Below are 20,696 nucleotides of genomic sequence, written 5' to 3'. Positions count from 1 at the left end.
CATTCATTTCAAATGTTTTATTTTAATTTAGTACAAATAATTCTTAATTATAAAATTATTTCCGAGACTGACAGCATTAAAAGTGTACAAAAGAGCCATTACAAGCATAGATAAAACAGTACACACACAAGCGCACTTGATTTTTCTGTACATTTTATCTACATTACTTGGGTGGCTCAGTGGTTAACACTTTCGCCTCACAGCTAGAAGGTCGCTGGTTTGAGTCCCAGCTGGGTCAGTTGGCATTTCTGTGTGGAGTTTGCATGTTTTCTCCGTGTTGGCATGGGTTTCCTCCTGGTGCTCCCCCACAGTTCAATACATGCGCTATAGGTGAATTGAATAAACTAAATTGGCTGTATACTGTTTGAATGAGTGTGTGTGTGTGTTTTCCAGTACTGGAAGGTGCTTCCCGGCTGTAAGGGCATCCGCTGTGTGGAACATATGCTGAATAAGTTGGTGGTTCATTCCACTGTGGCTGGGACTAAGCTGAAGGAAAATAAATGAATCTACATTATTTGAAACAAACTCATGACCACTGGGTGGCAGTATGACTGTACTCTAAACCCCAAGTACCCTTCTCTCCTCATCATAACTTTATTCATTCATTCATTCATTTTCTTTTCGGCTTAGTCCCTTTATTAATCTGGGGTCCCCACAGCGGAATGAACCGCCAACTTATCCCGCATATGTTTTACGCAGCCGATGCCCTTCCAGCTGCAACCCATCACTGGGAAACTATTCATTTTGTTGGCAATGTCCATTCTCCATCAATCCAATTGGTTCCCAAAGACCAAAATCATGCACCACCCTACATTATTTTCTAATTTCAGGACCGTTTTAAGTGTATGTACAGTTGAAGTCAGAATTATTAGCCCCCCATTGATTTTTTTCTTCTTTTTAAATATTTCCCAAATGATGTTTAACAGAGCAAGGAAATTTTCACAGTATGTCTGATAATATTTTTTTCTTCTGGAGAAAGTCTTATTTGTTTTATTTCGGCTAGAATAAATGCAGTTTTTGATTTTTAAAAATCTATTTTAAGGTCAAAATTATTAGCCCCTTTAAGCTCTATATTTTTTCGATATTCTAAAGCAGTGGTTCTAAACTAGTTTGGCCATGGGACCCACATTTTTACATGGTCATCAAGCAGCGACCCAAATTTTTTGGAACTATAATATAACTATAATTATAATTAATTTGTATTTATTTGTTAATATACACAAGTAGTGACAGATAAATCATAAGAAAATCACCAAGACTTACAAATAAACAATATTTTATTGCTGTCATTAAACAAAATGTATGCACTTTTGTGATACCCTCAGCTCTTGGAGTCGTCTTCGAAAATAGTCCACAGGTTTGTCCTTGCAACTAGGATGTTTGGTTCTAAATGTCGTTTTAATTTAGAAGGTTTCATGCTCTTTTATGAGAGCACCTCACTACATCTGACACACTGAGGTTTAAAGCCTTTTTTGTCATCAATAAATGTAAATCCATACTTTACATATTCAGGGACATACTTGCGCTGACATATTCCTTGCTATAATTAAATGAAATTTCACATGTGAAACGATACGGTTGTCGCGCGCATTTCAAAATAAAAGTCCGGTATAAGTAAAATAAGTTAAAAATTAAACTTTTGTTGTTGTTTTTTTTTATACACACTCCGCGACCCACATTTGGGTCGCGACCCACAGTTGAGAAACACTGGTCTACAGAACAAACCATCGTTATACAATAACTTGCCTAATTACCCTAATCTTAACCTATATAACCTAGTTAAGCCTTTAAATGTCACTTTAAGCTGTATAGAAGTGTCTTGAAAAATATCTAGTCAAATATTATTTACTGTCATCATGGCAAAGATAAAATAAATCAGTTAAAAATGTGTTGAAAAAATCTCTCTGTTAAACAGAAATTGGGGAAAAAAATAAACAGGGGGCTAATAATTCTGACTTCAACTGTACATCACGGTAAAAAGGACAATCTTAATTTCTGTTTCATGGTGACTTTAAATCAGCGGAGTGTGAAAGAGTAATGCTTGGAGCAGATGGTGTCCAAAACCCAAAAACAAGGCAGTGTCCTCAGCCAAGACCCATGTGTGAGAGAGAGAGGGGGGTGAGAGTTGGGTCAGCATTTTGAGAAGAGGAAATCTGTTTCCAGTGTTAAAAATATCTGTGAGACACTGAATTGGATGCTCACACATTATAGAGATTATTCATTACAGAGGGGAGCTATTATGCAAAAATCACTTTTATAAGTGTTTTAAGAACATTTGTGAGACAACAGTGTCTGAATATAATCACTTCTAATGGTGCAAATAAATTAATTCAGCTTTTTATAATCACACTTGATAAAAACAGTCTGCAGAAACACTTATATTGTCATTCCCCCCTTGAATGTGTCATCGGAGGGGAAAAGCCCCGGACATTAGTGACAATCTTTCCAGTGTTTCATTATATTATGGCCCGTTTCCACTGAGTGGTACGGTACGGTTCGGTTTGGTTTGGTACGCTTTTATGGCCGTTTCCACTGTCAAAAAGCGTACCGAACCGAACAGTACCATACTACTTTTTGGGCACCCTTTCAAAGGGTACCAAACAAGAGAAAGGGTACCAAAAGGCGGAGCCACACACGCAGCTGAACGCTATTGGTTTATAGAGATACGTCATTCGCTTACGCAACAAGCCAGAATGAAAACAAAAAACCCGCCATGTTTGAATTACACAGCGAGAGATTTTAGCGGAATTATAAATACATATAATAACGAGCCATGGTCGATCTGGGCTCAAACAAACCTTGTCGTCATCTTGATGAACAGCCACAAATCCAAGAAGAAGAGCAGATTTACCCTGTGCCCCGTAGTTTTTTACGAGCCAGTCTGAGGCGCGAGCGGTTTCGCTTTCTTGCTAGCGCTCGCGCGCGTCTAACATTATATCTGAAATAACAAACTGCTTGAGCTGATGATAATAACCTGCGCTTGATTATTGACGTGCTTTTGAAACCCGATCCTGTCAGACACTGACAAACGCGAGAGTGAAGCGTGAAGAAACAAAGGAGAAGCCGGAAAAAAGGAGCACATTATTTTTTCAACAAACGCGAATAAAATGCCACGTATAACTGACTTATTATCTTCACATTTTGGACTAATATGAACTGGGAATGACGGAATTACTCTCTAACAGAGGCTACATGTGCTGCTGAAGCTTACATACACAGATAAGAGGTTTTCACTCACTGTAGGCTATAATTTTTGTTGTTTTGAACCTAAATACGGGCGAAATGTCTGCTGTGTGTAGTTCTTCTGTATTTGGTAACATATCGGAGACTGTAAGGGGCTGTATGTGTTTATATATGTTCATTTTTTTAGTTATTTAATATAATTACAGACGTTACAGTAGGCTGTTTCGCACTGTCTTTGATCTGCAGTTATAATCAACTCATGTTTATAGTAAAGTTAGTAATAAACATTATACAGAAGTATTTATGTGTATAAAGCATATGTTTTGTGAGAAGAGCTTCTCATTTGATATGTGAATGACCCGTACAGCTTTATTATAGACATTTCCTCGAGCTAGAATGACGTCGACTGAAACTTTCTGTCATACACCACGCCCACCAAAAGGGTACCCTTGTTAGTGGAAACGCAAGCTTGATAAAGGTGACCCGTACCAAACCAAACCGTACCGTACCGTACCAGTCAGTGGAAACGAGCCATTAGAATCTCGATACGTTACATTTACTGCATGTTCAGCACAAATGGCCACTAAATGTAAAATCTAGCACTGTATAGATTATCGCCAAAGAAGCTCGCCTTTAAGTTTAAACTGAAACTGCGGCTCATGAACAGTATTGTAAGAATCTTGCTCATATATTGGGTCGGCTGGCTCACCTGTGAGAGACTGAGCACTTAAAATGACACAAACCGAAACCAAAACTTTTAGAGTGGTAGAACTGAGACTTTTATTACTTTCTTTGGTACATTTTTTCTTGAGATGTACAGTTGAAGTCAGAATTATTAGCCCCCCTATTTATGTTTTCCCCAATTTCTGTTAAACGGAGAGCAGATTTTTTTTCAACACATTTCTAAACATAATAGTTTTAATAACTCATCTCTAATAACTGATTCATTTTATCTTTTCCATGATGACAGTTCATAATATTTGACTAGATATTTTTCAAGACACTTCTATACAGCTTAAAGTGACATTCAAAGGCTTAATTAGGTTGAATAGGCAGGTTAGGGTAAATAGGCAAGTTATTGTATAATGATAGTTTGTTCTGTAAACAGTCGAAAAAATATGCTTAAAGGGGCTAATAATTTTGACCTTAAATGGTTTTTAAAATTAAAAACTGCTTTCATTCCAGCCGAAATAAAGCAAATAAGCCTTTCTCCAGAAGAAAAAATATTATCAGACATACTGTGAAAATTCCCTAAACTCAACACTCTCCCATGGCTCTCAGCCCCTCCCACACTCATCAATGCTACTAAGCTGACCAATAGCAGCTCTTGTACTATACACATTACTGTAATGCGTAGTAACGTATTTTGAGAGGTGGGCATCAGGGTTCGAGTCAGGCTATCTTGCTATATGCAGAAGTATAAATCAGCTTTTACTCTTTCTCTCACCTGAAGCTTGAACTTCCATGATGTACTGATGCAGGTCCTGACCCTGCTGCATGACTTCGTAGGTCATGTTAGTCATGGCCAGTTTCCTCTCAGCGTGCCGCTGGAGTCTCTGCTCAGCCAAACTGGGTTCTTCTCCGGTATATTCATTCATCTGACGAACCAGGTCTTCATTCCACGCGTCTAACTCTGCCGTTACCTGGATTGTACAAATGTTTTCAGATATCAATGGGACCAACAATGCTGTTGTGAGAGAAAAAAAACAACAACACATTAATCTGTCATATAAATGTACTGATGAATGTGCTGACAATGATTAATGATAAACTAAAATTCACTTTAGTCGTTTCTATTAAAACTTGTAAATAAAAAAATATTTAAACATGAAATTGAGACTCATCAGATCAGGCAATGCTTTTCCAATCTTCTATTGTCCAATTTTGGTGAGCCTGTGCGAATTGTAGCCTCAGTTTTTAGCTGACAGGAGTGGTTCTGCTGCTGTAGCCCATCTGCCTCAAGGTTGGCCATGTTGTGTGTTCAGAGATGCACTTCTGCAGACCTTGGTTGTAACGAGTGGTTATTTGAGTTACTATTGCCTTTCTATCAGCTGGAACCAGTCTGGATATTTTCTCTTTTTCAGAACATTCTCTGTAAACCCTAGAGATGGTTGTGCATGAAACTTCCAGTAGATCAGCAGTGTCTGAAATACTCAGACCAGCCCGTCTGGCACCAACAACCTTGCCACGTTCAAAGTCACTTAAATCACCTTTCTTCTACAGTCTGATGCTCGGTTTCAACTGCAGCAGATCGTCTTGGCCATGTCCACATGCCTAAATGCATTGAGCTGCTGCCATGTGATGCTGATTATCAAAGGGATAGTTCACTAGTCACATCATTTACTGATCTGTCACCTATCATAAACCTGTTTATTGTGTTAAGTTCCGTACTGTTAAACACACAAACACGCACACAAAAAAAGTATATATAATACAGGTACTATGTGTTCAACAGAATCTGTTTGATCAGATTTTGAATCACTAAAGGATGAGTAAATGGTGAGCTTATTCTCATTTTTGGATCAATTATCCCTTTCTTCTAACATCAAATGCATGAGCTAAGCTAGTTAAAAAGATAAAAAGATGATACATGCTGCTGTGAATCTAATTAAAATCAAGCACACATATGCGCTTTTACCTCAATGGTGTACTGCTCAAAGATGCGCAATTGCAAGAAGATGTCGAGTTTGATCTTCCTCTCGTGGAAGAGCTCCTCCATGTGGCCCTGCGCCTCCTCTAGCTGCTGCAGGACGCCCTCAATGTGAGCGATGGAGCTGGTATGGGGCATCTTATTACTGCTCATTGCTGAATCTCTGTGAAACACACAATAAATGCGTTGAGTAAGGCTTATTCCACAACCGTTACAAAATGCAAATCTAGTAGTAGTAGTAGTAGTAGTAGTAGTGAAGTTGTTGTTTGGGTTTTTGAAGTAGTAGTTGAAGTAGTATCTGTAGTAGTAGTAGATGTCGTTGGTATAGTGGTATCAGAAGTAGTGGATGTAGTAGTAGTAGTAGTCGTTTTCTATGTAGTAGTATCAGAAGCAGTAGACGTTGTTGATGTAGATGTTGTAGTAGGAGTCATTCCTGTAGTAGTATCAGTAGTAGATGTAGTAGTAGTATCAGTGGTGGTAGTCGTTGTAATAGGTTTAGTAGTAGTACACATTGTAGGAGTAGTAGTGGTTGTGGCTGTAGTAGCAGTAGTAATAGTTGTAGCATTAGAAACTCTCTGTAGTAGTAGTAGTAGTAGTTGGTGTAGTACTTGGGATTTATTTGTATTATTGTAGTGGTTGTTGTTAATGATTATTACTGTTGTCCTTTCTTGCTTGTTTACTGTCATTATTACTATCATTATATCACTAGCATTGTTGTCACTCCTTATATAAGTTACTTGCTTCATTTAGAGACTGTTATTGTTCCTTTTGTATGTACTCTGACCTGTTCACCAAGTTACCTTTACATGCACACACGCGCACACACATACACACACAAACACACGCACCTGCCGGTACTTGATTGTATTGTTGTTGTTTTTTGTATTTTTGTTATTGTTTCATTTTCTTTGTATTTGCATTATCTTAAATTGTGTACCTTTTGTATATTCTAATAAAAAAAAAAAAAAATAATGCAAATTACCTCAAAAATATCGTGAATCGTTCTACAGTTCAAAATCTGAAAATGTGTTTACACTACTTCTTTTAGTCTACTGTTGTAGAAGTCTATCTTTCTATTTTAGATATCTATTTCTTTAATTTAACACATAGCATTCAGGGCGCAGGTGCACTTTTGCTATTTTAAGGGTGGGAAAAACAGTCTGCGGAACAGGCGCATAGTCTTAAAGGGTTGTCCTTACTTTTTGAATGAGTTATGCGGTGTGTTTTGGGTGTAATGTGCATTAAATCAGTCAGAGTCTTATCTCCCATTAATTTTAAGACAAAGTTGTTGTCGCGCTATGGTGTTTTCGCTACTTACATAACGAGGTTAAAGTATGCAAGCAGACCATCTACAGAATTAGCTGCTTTCCACCAAAGTCCTCTGAGGTGAAGATGCAAAGGAGAAGGTGGTATTTCTATATTGATGTAGACTATAAAAATCTTTTACATTTTAATCCTTTCAGTTTTTGCACATTTATAGGTATTTGCATATCCCTGTGTGTGTAATAAGCAACATGTATGCACATTTTGGGTCCACCTATTGCTAACACAGTCTTTAAATAACAAATAAATACCAAGCGCCATTGACTTTAGACCAGCTTTTAGCATTTTCAGATTGTTGGCAATGGCTATTTAAGTCAAGTCTTATTGACTTAGAAGTCCTCCTCACTAATCCTAATATTTCACTGATTAGGAGCTAGTTTAAGTGCTAAAATACTTTGTGAAATACGTTAAATTCAGAACAGAGAATTTAAGATTTTAAGGCATGCTAGGATGTACTTTTAGCCTTAAGATGTTTTGTAAATACAGGCCCTGGTTAATGCTGAATGTAAATTCCTTAAGCTTTAGCGGCAATAACATTCAACATCTGAATGGGGTTATTTGTTTAATTGTAAGTTATTATACATTATATTGTGGAAAATATGTAAATAATTGCAATGCAGCATTTTTAAGACTTTGTGGTATGTAAACATAATGAGTAGAACTGTGTACTTGTTTATGTGGTTTATGAGGACTGAAACTGTATAATGATATAGGTATAACCTAGTTGTACTCTATTGAGGAGGTTTTCGAGGACATGGCCTGTGTCCTTGTAATTTAAAATGCCTAAAAATGATACTAAATGGGGTCTTTTGATGTTCAACATTAGCCACAGGTTTCCTGTGAGGGTTGGGTTTAGGGGTAGAGGTGGGTTAAGGCCATATGATAAGCGTTTTTTATGTATAAAAGTCCTTGTAAAACACCAATACCGCAACAAGTGTGTGTGTGTGTGTGTTTTACCGGAGTTGTTGCATAAGATCTTCTCCCTCTTTAATGACATTGAGTGTTGCCTCCAGCGTGGCCGTCTGCTGCTGCTGAAACTGTTTTATCAGCTCCTGAACTGAATCGACTGAGTCAGAACAAACTTCCTCCAGCAACTCTTTCTGCAAGTCCTCCATCCACGTCCACAACTAAAAACACATTTAAAAACATACACATCAATTAGACATTATTGGTACCTTACTAAGTTTTGCTAAATGTGTCCCACATAACACGCGCAGTAACACACCAAAGACCTAATTAAAAGTTCCACAACTTTTACTGAAGACCAAGAAAAGGTGTGACCTGCAGCTTTTAACTCCCATTTAACAAGAATCTGTCCTGAATCCAATATTAGAAAGCAGCCACATTCTCATTTCTCACGCTGCTTCCATTTTTAATGTTTCAGTGTAAAAGATTAAAAAGTATAGAACCGAGTCAGACACTTCATTAAAACCTTGAACAAAATGAACACTGTGCTGTGTGGTGCAGGGTTGACTATATATATATTGCAATCCCAACAATCTGATTTGGTCAGTCCCACAGTTAGGCTTTCTGTGTCAGTAAATGTATGTCATCTTTGTTGCTTCTTAAAATGTTTTTTGCCAAACAGTACCAGAGATCATCAGTTTGATAAACACATCATTCCTTCTGAAGTTCATTGCACACTAAGGGCTCTATTTTAAATATCCAAGCACAATAAATGGTGCATGTCCACTTAGAGCATGTCCGAATCCACTTTTGCTATTTTAAGGACGGGAAAAACGGTCTGCGGGCCTACCGCATAGCCTAAAAGGGTTGTCCTTATTCTCATAGTGAGTTCTGGGTGTGTTTTGGGCTTAGCGTGCCTTCAGAGTCCTAAATATTGCCTTTGTAAGAATTGTAGTCGCACCATGGCACATTCACTATTTACAAGATGGATTTTGTAAATGGAAAAACTGAACGCTTCACTAGCAAAGAAACTAGGTTGGGCTCATGTGTGAAGTTTTTGCTGAATACATGTCAGTTCTCTGCAGGTGTTGACCATTGGTTGACTCGCCTGACTGACCTAGGGATCTGCACTTGTAGAACCTGATGCATCAAGGAAATGTGTGACGTCATGTGTGACGTAGGTTGGTAATTCCTCTATAGGCAAATTCAATTCATGCTTGTTTATTTATATAGCGCTTTTCACAATATAGATTGTGTCAAAGCAGCTTAATATAGTTCTAGTAAAGTCCAGGTGCCCCATGTACAAAGACTTGCATTGAATTAATACTAAAACATTGTGTACGGACAAAGCTGTAAATGTGCTTACGCAGTAAAAACATCAGATGTATCAGATGGTAAAGACTCTTCTTTGGCAAAACCAAACAAAAAAGCAACGGCAAAAGCAAGCAAGAAGAGAAACTTCACTGAATGTGAATTGGAGGTGCTCCTATCGGAGGTAGACCGAAAACTAAAACTGTGTGATTTGCAAGTTTGTCCTCCGGAATTAATAACAAAAGAAAAAATAGAGTGGGAGAGTTTAGCTGACGCGGTTAACACAGTGGGGTCTGAACATCGCACTGTGAAAGAATTAAAAAATAAATGGTCCGATGTAAAGGTGCAGGTTAAGGGGAGAACAGCGGCGCACCATCAAAGTGTGGAACGAACATGTGGGGGAACAGGGGATGCTGAACTAACATTCTTTGAGGAGAGAGTTGCCTCAATTGTGAGCGACACTTTACTGTCTGGAGTAGTATCCGTGTCTGTTGGAGACACAGATATATTAGAGGAACACTTTGTTAGGGCTGTATAACAGCACCCCTCAGCTGCCCGATCTCCCGCTCTACAACTGACCGAGTGCCTGCCACCTTGGAGCTTCATCCCAACCATGCTGTTTGTAAGGATGAATTAATCATGGGTTGACCAAGGCCACCTTGCTAAAATATTTGTTAAGCGCATTTGAGCATCACATATTATTTGCACATTTATCGAATGGAAATGTTTCCAATTCACGTATGCAAATTCATCTTGAGATGGCGCCTTTATAGCAATGTGCGTGCAGTCGATCGCTCCGATTACATTGGGAAAACCGGCGATCGCTGCAAATTGCGCTTTAACGTTTGGCTGGTCAACTGCATTGTATAGAAACCTTATATACCTGCTAGACATGCGGATGATCCCGTCCCATACAGCTGCCATTGCACGGCTCAAAGATACTTTGAGTATTGCAATTTAACACAATTTCCTCTAGGAGTCGCCAAAGGAAATAAAACAAACACACACAAGAAATACACATACGCCAGACATGAAGTTAGCTTGGACCAACGCACATTCTCACATTAATTTCATCGTTAGTAAATCCAAACGTGAGCGTGAAATCTGGCGTACGCAAAGTTTTTGTGCATACGCAGCGTTGATACATGATAGTTTAGTTTAGTTAAGTGTGGTTTAAATTTCACACAAATAACAAACTGGCTAGCTCATTCAATTTTAGGCTCATGTAGGGACCAAATTCTGGACTTGGTCTTTTGAACCACCCGAACCCCCCCTGGCTATGGATCTGCAAGGGGTAAACAATCTACTAATCTACCTGAGGTGTATTAATTCACATGGCATTTGTGGAAATACTAATGAATCCTTGATTTTTGCAGGTTTTCCGTGACCGTGTGAACTCAAACCTCAGCCAGATCCAGACGGAGGCTGTTATGATAAATAGTGCTTTTCCAAATCTCCAGTGTGGACGCTGGTCCTGTTTAGCTCTAACATGTTGCAGGCGCAGAGGAGCTCTACAGGAGTACGAGATATTCATGATAGATGATTCCCATTACGGTGGTTTGACACGCACTCAGGAATATTATTCATATTAATCATACGCTAGAGATCTGAACAGCAACACACACGACAAGTTTTACAATACAGGAAATAACCCGCAGCTAGCAAAAAGCTACACAGAATGGATATATTAAACCAAACCACACAGCATAAACATACAAATAGTTTTAACAGAAATAAACGCTGTGCCTACATGCTATTTCAAGAGTAAGAGTACATTCTTATTTCAAACATAACCCTCAAGACTTGATTGCCTCTGTTAAAGGGTTACCACATTTACAGAAGGATAGTGGTGAGCGTAATGTGGCCTCCCTAGTTGTTTCCATAGTAACTGCAGTTAATTACATAATGAATTAAAGTAAAATGCATTTCAGATTGCTGTCAGAACACTGCAGCAGAGCAAAGCACAGGGAAAAAATAAAAATGAGGGAGCTTTGCTATGACAATGGTTATATTTGGTCGGATAGAATGTTTTAATTTAATAGAATGTTTCATTTTTAAATGTTGTAGTAAAATAATAAGATTTCCCATGCTATACAAGTAAGCCGCCATACTGTGTTAGTAGTGTATATCACGAAGTTAACAAAAAATGAAAGAGATAAAAAATTATAATAATAACAATAATAAAAATGAATTCATATTTGTCGAATTCAGTCGCACCAAAAATTTACAATTTTAAAAAGAAGGCGTGGCACCCAACGGTCATTGGGGAATGAGCGAATCGTACTAAATTATACCAGTGCGGTCATACAAATTAGCCACTAAATAAAGATAAATAAATAAATAAATAAATAAATAAATAAATAAATAAATAAATAAATAAATAAATAAAAAAATACAAATTGCCGCAAGATAGTGTTGGTTATGACATGTCCTTGTTCCTGGTTTGAATCAGGCAGAGAGCGGGAAAGCATGCAAGAGAGATCATGTGTGTGCATGTAAATGACATGGGCATATCTAATAGCTAGGGCCAGACAGAATCTGCGACCATTTTCTGCTATTTCTGCTGAGAATTTTGTAAAAAAATCTGCGGATTTATGCGGAATAATTTTAGGAGTATCATAACTAAAAACTTAACATATTGAATTAATAAATAATAAAACCTTTTTAACTTTTATTTAATGTTTACAATGAAAATCCAATTAGATCCACTTATTTCCCTGTTGAAAAAAAAACTGCTTAAACCAGCCTAGGCTGGTTGGCAGGTTTTAGCTGGTTGACCAGCATGGTTTTAGAGGGGTTTTGACCATTTCCAAGCTGGTTTCCAGCTATTCCAGACTGGTCTTAGCTGGTCAGGCTGGGAGATGACCAGCTAAAACCAGCTTGACCAGCCTTTTTAGATGGTCATTTTCCAGCCTGACCAGCTAAGACCAGGCTGAAAATGGCTATGAGAATGGCTATAGTCAAGCATTATGGTAATTACTAGAAAAAATAATAAGCAAATATACATTGGATGGGTCAAAATTATAGAAATTTTTTTACACCAAATATCATTAGAATATTAAGTAAAGATCATGGTCCATGACTATTTTTCCAACCGTAAATATTCATTCATTCATTTTCCTTCAGTCCTTTTATTTATCAGGGGTTGCCACAGCGGAATGAACCGCACAAATGTAAATACAGTTGAAGTCAGAATTATAAGCCCCCCTTTGATTTTTTTTTTCTTTTTTACATATTTCCCAAATGATGTTTAACAGAGCTAGGAAATGTTCACAGTATGTCTGATAATATTTTTTCTTCTGGTGAAAGTCTTATTAGTTTTATTTCGGCTAGAATAAAAGCAGTTTTACATTTTTTAAGAAGCATTTTAAGGTCAAAATTATCAGCCCCTTTAAGCAAATTTTTTTCCGACTGCCTACAGAACAAACCATCATCATACAATAACTTGCCTAATTGCCCTAACCTGCCTAGTTAATCTAATTAACCTAGTTAAGCCTGTTTAAGCTGTATAGAAGTGTCTTGAAAAATATCTAGTCAAATATTATTTACTGTCATCATGACAAAGATAAAATAAATCAGCTATTAGAAATGAGTTATTAAAACTATTATGTTTAGAAATGTGATGAAAAAATCTTCTCTCCGCTAAACAGAAATTGGGGTAAAAATAAACAGGGGGGCTAATAATTCTGACTTTAACTGTATATCAAAACTGTTTTTAATTAGTAATGTACAATTTATATAGACATCTTTTTATCAGTATTTTGAGTTGTTTTTTAAATCTTCAGATTGCAGATATTCTAATAGTTGTATCTCTGCCTAATATTGTCCTATGCTAACAAATCGTACATGTACACCAGTGTTAAGCCGTTTTTGTGTTGAGCTTTTTTCAATTTCAAATAAACTGACACTTACAGTATAACCGATTTTGTGGTTCAGTCACGCACGCTGTCCTTTGACTTTGCTCTCTGTCAAAACCACTTGCAGCTACACTCAAAATGTTCTCAAGTGTGTGTGTGTATGTGTGGAGGCAGAAGAGTTTGAGACTGAAATAAAGTGTTTCTGGAGTGCTGCTAAATCAAGGCTCATGTGGTGACCTCTTTCAGCAGGATGCTCCACAAACCCTCCAAAATCACTAGGAAACATTGTAAAAGTTTGTCCTGCAAGAGAACCTTCTGTTAGTCTATGCTCACATGATGTAATTCGTTTTAGTCTTAACACACACACACACATTCGCAGCTGTGCAGTGGAATGTGCTGTGTATAAACACTACTGCTGCACTTTTGAACTAAACAAGGAAATTCCACAGTTAACAGATAATGAAGCAAGTCTTCTATATGGGTTGCTGCATAGTTTTGACATCCAAACATTACATTATTATTTAAAAAAAAAAAAGAAAAGAAACATAAAATTGGTTTACACAAACACTTTGTTTATATATGTGACACTGGACCATAAAGGGAAGTTTTCAAACTAATTTCGAGAGGAGCACGTGATATGATTGACTGCAGCTGGCCACTCATCTACATTCACTAGTTAGCCAATCAGATTAAAGCTACGGTCACACCGGGCTTTGTGTGTGCGAAATTCTGTCGTGTGGCGCTGCGAAAAGGGGCGGGATCAAACAAGCTTATTAGACATTTAAAAAAGCGAGCGATTGCTCCATGTTTTACATTTTTGCCCAGAGAGGTCCTGTTTTGATCCTCAATTGCTCTCACGCAGTCAAGTGATGCGATTTCGCAGGTCAGAGTTCACCAAGCTTGAACTTTGCACCGCAGCAACATGCGAAACTCGACGCATGACCCCGCGTTTCCGGTCTGACGCATTCGCGTGCGTATGAATGGAAGTCTATGGGAAGAAAAGTCAAGTGTGACCGCACCTTAACCCCAACTCACTATAAGTAGCCTAGCTAGAACTACTCTCTTATCTTCGTTTTCCGAAGAAACCCCCCATCCACCCCTTCTCCTCCTTTCTTCTTTTACCACGGGGAGCTCTCGAGAACCACCTGATCTCGTACTCCCCTCATATGCTCTATGGACCAGGCGGGAGCCTTGGGCTCACCTATCTCCGAGCTCAGGGTTCTCTCCCGGGACAGCATGCCAAACCTGCTAACAGTTGTCAAACAATATCTAAGTGTGAACTCTTGAAATGAATCTACGTTGCATGGGTACATTTTTGGGTATAGCCAAATTACATTATATGAGGCAAAGTCATTGTTGAATTGTTAAAATTTTAATAACTTAATTATCAAAACGTATATCGAAACATAATACTAAATTAGTTTTAGTAATATGCATCGCTAATAATAATATCGTAGCTTTCGTCGTAAGCCACGACTGTTTTCAAAATGGCATAAAAAATTATGTTGTAAGAAAATTACACTGGAGATTTTGTTGTTGTTTGTTTTGTTTTTTTAAATCAAGGAATAGAGCATAGGGAGGATAACTGGGAATAGAAGACAGCTGCAATTGTACAAGTTTGTTACGCAGTTTTCCGAATGCTTATTGGAACTATGGTTTCGGGAAACACCAAATAACTATGTTTGCAACACCAAATTTGCGACCTTAGTTGGCTAATGATGCCAACGCCACCTTGTACAACTGTGAAGCATTTTTAGAAGTGTTTTATTTGATGTTTATTTTAAATGTTCATTTGAGTACAATTATATAGTATTTCAAGTTACATTTGGTCTTCAGTGTCGACTTAAAATGATTTTACACTACCTGACAACAGTCATGTTGTCGATACCTGTTGTAAGAGCCACAAATAGTAACTTGACTTCTAGTTGATCATTTGGAAAAGTGGCAGAAGGTCGATTTTTTCTGCTGAATCATCTGTTGAACTGCATCCCAATCATCACAAATACTGCAGAAGACCGACTGGAACATGCATGGACCTGAGATTCTCGCACAAATCAGTCAAGTTTGGTGACGGAAAAATCATGGTTTGGGGTTACATTCAGTATGGGGACATGTGAGAGATCTGCAGAGTGCAACATCAACAGCCTGAGGTATCAAGACATTTGTGCTGCCCATTACATTACAAACCACAGGAGAGGTGTTTCAGCCTCCACATCAAAGTTCCTGAAAGCAAAGAAGTTCAAGGTGCTCCAGGATTGGCCAGCCCAGTCACCAGACGTGACATCATGTCCACGATTACAGTGTACGAGTGGCCCTCGTTAAAATATTGAACACGTTGATGCAGTACGTCTGGTGTTTCCATCTGATCCGCGTCCTTTAGAATCTCCAAACACCGACCACACGTAAAGCAAAACCGCATTAAGCTGCTCGTGTTCGCCACAAAACAGGCAAAACAACCCTCAAACGCAGTCCACGTTCTGTCACCATAAACTTTATTCACGCCATGTACTCCACAACACGAATTTACCACGCTCATCACCAACGACAACACTTTTCCCCATGTCACTTCTGGTGTGTGGTACGTTACGCGTCACTTCCAGTGTGTGGTACATCCCCTTTCCGTAAAAAAATCTGTAATTGTAAATTTGTTTTGGGACTGGTAAAAGTGTTCTGCGTCTTGTTAATTGTTTTTCTAAAATGTAAATTTGTTTCGTCCTTGGTAGAATTGTGTTTCCTATGTAACTGTGTGTGATGATAGCTAAAAATGTTTTTCAAAAACACTTTGTAATGTTGTTTTGAGCTTCCCGGCCACCGTAGATATCAATTGTCACGGTCACGAGCGATCATAACTCCCTAGATCGCTGGTTTGCACATAAGGACTACAAATCCGCCATTCATGGACTACATATTCATACATGCACTCCGTTCACACACACACATGCTTCCTCATTTCCGCTGATTAGCCTCCCACAGCTGTTGCAGCTTCTAGACTGATTACAGACACTATTTATCCAGCTCACACTCTCACTTCCATTGCCGAGTCTTGTTATCTGTAAAGTGACATTGCAACGCATTTCCCCTAGTCTTGTTTCTCTGTGTTTTGATCTTTGCCTTGTTTACTTTTCTCCTTGTCTGCCGCCTGCCTTCTGACCTCTCGCTTGATACCTTTGACCGTGATTCTGAACTGCCTTTATACATCTGTTTGCACCTGTGTTGACCTTTGCTTGCCTGACTTTGATTAAACCTGCACTTGGATCCGAACTTCAGTTGTTTCTGTCACTCCCAGTGTTACAGAAATTCAGTCTATAATTTCATTCGTCAATGCATGAAGTAGCCTAGTGTGGTCAATTGATCCTGTACATTTAATAAGATTTTTATATTATTATTAAAATTGAGTTCCATTTGCACTATTGAACTGAAAGATCAGAGAACAAGAACTAAGAAAGCAAATATCAGCTCACAGACCCTCCATCATCAGAAGAATGGAGGAAAAAGTGGACAAAGCTACGTCTTGCGTCCGTTGACTCATTACTTTTTTACCATTTTAATAACATTGCTATAATCCCTTCCAGGAAATAAATGTATATATTACAAGATATTAATTTCCACAGTACAGCCAGAAGAACTTTATGAGCATTCGTGAGAAGAGCAGACTCCCACAGTCTCCATACATCAACAAAACTACAGCTCATGATACAGAGCTCCATTAGACAAGCGTCGCACCAAATCAAACGGCTCCAGAAAGACAGATTGAGCCACTTAACCTCCAGCATATTTACTTCTTTCACTTCTGGAGCGCAGGGTGCGTGAGGTGATGGATGTTGCGTGATGTCACATTACCGCATGCTAAATCACTAATAATCCCTGCTATTGACTGCTGCAGCAACACGCCGTCAACGTGTCATGAATTACACTTAACATTTCACACAAGGGCCCGATTGGCAGCTGAAGAGGTAAACAGCATGTTCTTCGAGCACATCTGGCACTGCTCAGCTAAAAAAAAAACTCCCAGCATTCCTCTGTAATCCACCTAGTGTGTGTGTCCATCCTGATCTCATGAGGAAACGTAACTCATTCAGTCTTAGTCCCCCATTTATCAGGGGTCGCCACAGTGGAATGAACCGCCAACTATTCCAGCAACTATGTTTTATGCAGCGGATGCCCTTCCAGCCGAAATACAGTACTGGGAAACACCCATACACACTCACATTCACACACACACACTTCGGCCAATTTAGTTTGTCCAATTCACCTATAGCACATGTGCTGGGACTGTTGGGGAAACCGAAGCACCCAGAGGAAACCCACACCAACATGAGGAGAACATGCAAACTCCACACAGAAATGTCAACTGGCCCAGACGGGACTCGAAACAGCGACCTGCTTGCTGTGAGGCGAATTTCTACAAAGTAAGTTGTGTACTGTAAACTTCGTTTGAACACACAGTGGTCACATGACTCAATTGAATATCTAAACCAGTGATTCTCAACCGGTGGGCCTCATCGATCCTGCAGGTTGGCCACGAGATTAATATTAACTCTCACTTTTATACTATATTCCTCCGGGTGCTCCGGTTTTCCAAAAACATGTGGTATAGGTGAATTGGGTAAGCAAAAATATTGTCCATAGTGTATGAGTGTGTGTGAATGTTTCCCAGTGATGGGTTGAGGCTGGAAGGGCGTCTGCTGCGTAAACTATATGCTGGATAAGTTGGCGGTTCATTCTGCTGTGGTGACCCCAGATTAATTATATTATAATTATCAAAGTTATATAATATCATAATAATTAATAAAGTTATATAATATAATAATTATCAAAGTTATATAATAATTAATAAAGGGAATAAGCCAAAAAGAAAATGAATATATATATATATATATATATATATATATATATATATAGTTGAAGTCAGAATTATTAGCCCCCTGAATTATTAGTTCCCCTGTTAACTAGGGTAATTAGGTTAACTAGGCAGGTTAGGATAATTAGGCAAGTTATTGTATGAAGATGGTTTACTCTGTAGACAGTCAAAAAATTTTTGGGGCTAATAATTTTGACCTTAAAATGGTTCATAAAAAGTTAAAAACTGCTTTTATTGTAGCCTAAGTAAAACAAATAAGACTTTTTCCAGAAGAAAAAATATTATCAGACATATTGTGAAAATTCCCTTTTGTGAACATTTGAAAAAAAATAATAAAATCAAAGGGGGGCTAATTCTGACTTCAACTGTGTATATATATATATATATATATATATATATATATATATATATATATATATATATATATATATATATATATATATATATATATATATATATATATATATATATATATATATATATATATATTGCGATATGAATATAATTTGAATATAATTTGGAGTGTGTAATGCGCTTTGGGTGTCTAGAAAAGCGCTATTTAAATGTTTAAATGTAAGGAATTATTATTATTATTATTATTATTATTATTATTATTATTATTGTTGTTGTTATTATTATTATTATTATTTTATTATTATTATTATTATTGTTATTTTTATTATTAATAATGTTATTATTATTATTATTATTATTAATATTGTTATTATTATTATTATTATTATTAATATTGTTGCTGTTATTATCATTATTATTATTATTGTTATTTTTAGTTTTATTATTAATAATGTTATTATTATTATTATTGTTGTTGTTATTATTATTATTATTATTTTATTATTATTATTATTATTATTATTATTGTTATTTTTATTATTAATAATGTTATTATTATTATTATTATTATTAATATTGTTATTATTATTATTATTATTGTTATTATTATTTTTATTTTATTATTATTATTATTATTGTTATTTTTATTATTAATAATGTTATTATTATTATTATTATTAATATTGTTGTTATTATTATTATTATTATTATTATTATTATTATTATTATTATTTTATTATTAATAATGTTATTATTATTATTATTATTATTATTATTATTAATATTGTTATTATTATTATTATTATTATTATTATTATTATTATTGTTATTATTATTATTATTAATACAATTTCACTGAGATCAGTTGAATAACTATTTGAAAAGAATTTATCAGTTTAGATTGATTGGGATGATTCTGTAGGGGAGAGCATAAAATATTATAAATAATCTACAAGTATAGATAAACTCAATAAAGAAAAAAAAAATTGTATATATTTAACAAAGTGTTTTATTGTTTTCCGAGCAGTCCAACTGTATTCAGTTATACAGTAATTGAAGAATAAAATGTAAAATAATACTGCATACTCTTCTTTTTATAAACAATTTAATAAAATTAATCATTGTTCATTTGACAAAGGTACAAACGGTACAATTTATTATGCCTTAATGGTTTTAAAACCCTCAAAAAATCTGATCACATTGCGATATTGATGCTGAAATTATATATTGTGCAGCCCTATTGTCCACATGACCACACTGTACCCAGAGTTTTCAAAAATCGTCACCTGATACTGTGTTTTTATGTGGAAAAACAGTCAAACTGCATAGAAAAAGTGCAGTTTAAAAACAAAACAAAAACCTGTGTTCGTGTGGACAGGGCCTTAATTATGTAAGAGATCGGAGAAATTCATAGGAATTGGCCACTAAATAAAAGTTGTTAGATAGCATTAGTCTGTCTGTCTTACCTCTTTAGTGTGTGTGTGGAAAGAGACGGACATGTCCAGCAGTAGTTTTCTTTGCTCCACTCGCCTGACAAAGTCCTGGATCCTGACTTCCAGGTGTCGCGCTGCCTTGTAGATCTCCTCAGGGTCACACTCGCCCGTCTGAGCCAACTGCTCAGCAGCTTCCAGCAGCTTATCTGCATTAGTGTAGGTGTTCTGATCAGACACACAGAGAACACAAGGAAAATTAGATCAATCTGTAAAAAATGAGGATGAAACAAACTCTGAGCAATGTCTCAAAGTAGTGTTTAACACGAATTCACAGAATTAGACAAAAAATAACTGCAATGAAAATAAAATTAGGCGCTGATATGTATTACAAAACAAACAATAGATGACAGAAATCTAAATACTTTGTTTCATTACTAATAGACGGCTCGCTAAAATAACTATCAGAGGGTCTGACCAAAGAAATTGAAATTTGAATCAATCTGAATGATTTATCAACCAGCAAAGCGCAAACAAAATGCTTTCCTGTGTTCTGAGTGATCGAATTTTCAGTCCTTCAAGTGTACTAATATAGGGAATAGTGACTGAGGGTATAGACAGTGAGCATGGACACAGAACTAGCACTAGTTAAACTTTGGTCATTTTTGAGTGAGATAATAACAGTCTAATATAATAAAATAATTGTTGCTATGCTAAGCTAAAAGTGCTCCTGCTAGATTTAGTGATTGACCTAATGAAGATTGGAAGAAAGAAAGAAAGAAAGAAAGAAAGAAAGAAAGAAAGAAAGAAAGACACTCACA

At 36.8% G+C, this 20,696-nt stretch overlaps 1 protein-coding gene across 1 annotated transcript in view; it reads right to left on the bottom strand.

Annotated features, from left to right (window-relative positions):
• The window catches only part of kalrna (kalirin RhoGEF kinase a), a 258,602-nt gene that overhangs the window by 97,720 nt on the left and 140,186 nt on the right, over nucleotides 1-20,696 (bottom strand). Inside the window, 4 exon segments of the mRNA XM_056464813.1 lie at nucleotides 4,631-4,826; nucleotides 5,822-5,996; nucleotides 8,114-8,283; nucleotides 19,912-20,103. Of these exon segments, the coding sequence (XP_056320788.1) occupies nucleotides 4,631-4,826; nucleotides 5,822-5,996; nucleotides 8,114-8,283; nucleotides 19,912-20,103 (733 nt within the window).

Source organism: Danio aesculapii, chromosome 9 (genome assembly GCF_903798145.1).
Source record: "Danio aesculapii chromosome 9, fDanAes4.1, whole genome shotgun sequence".
NCBI lineage: Eukaryota > Metazoa > Chordata > Actinopteri > Cypriniformes > Danionidae > Danio > Danio aesculapii.
This window is presented reverse-complemented; position numbering and strand designations above follow the sequence as displayed.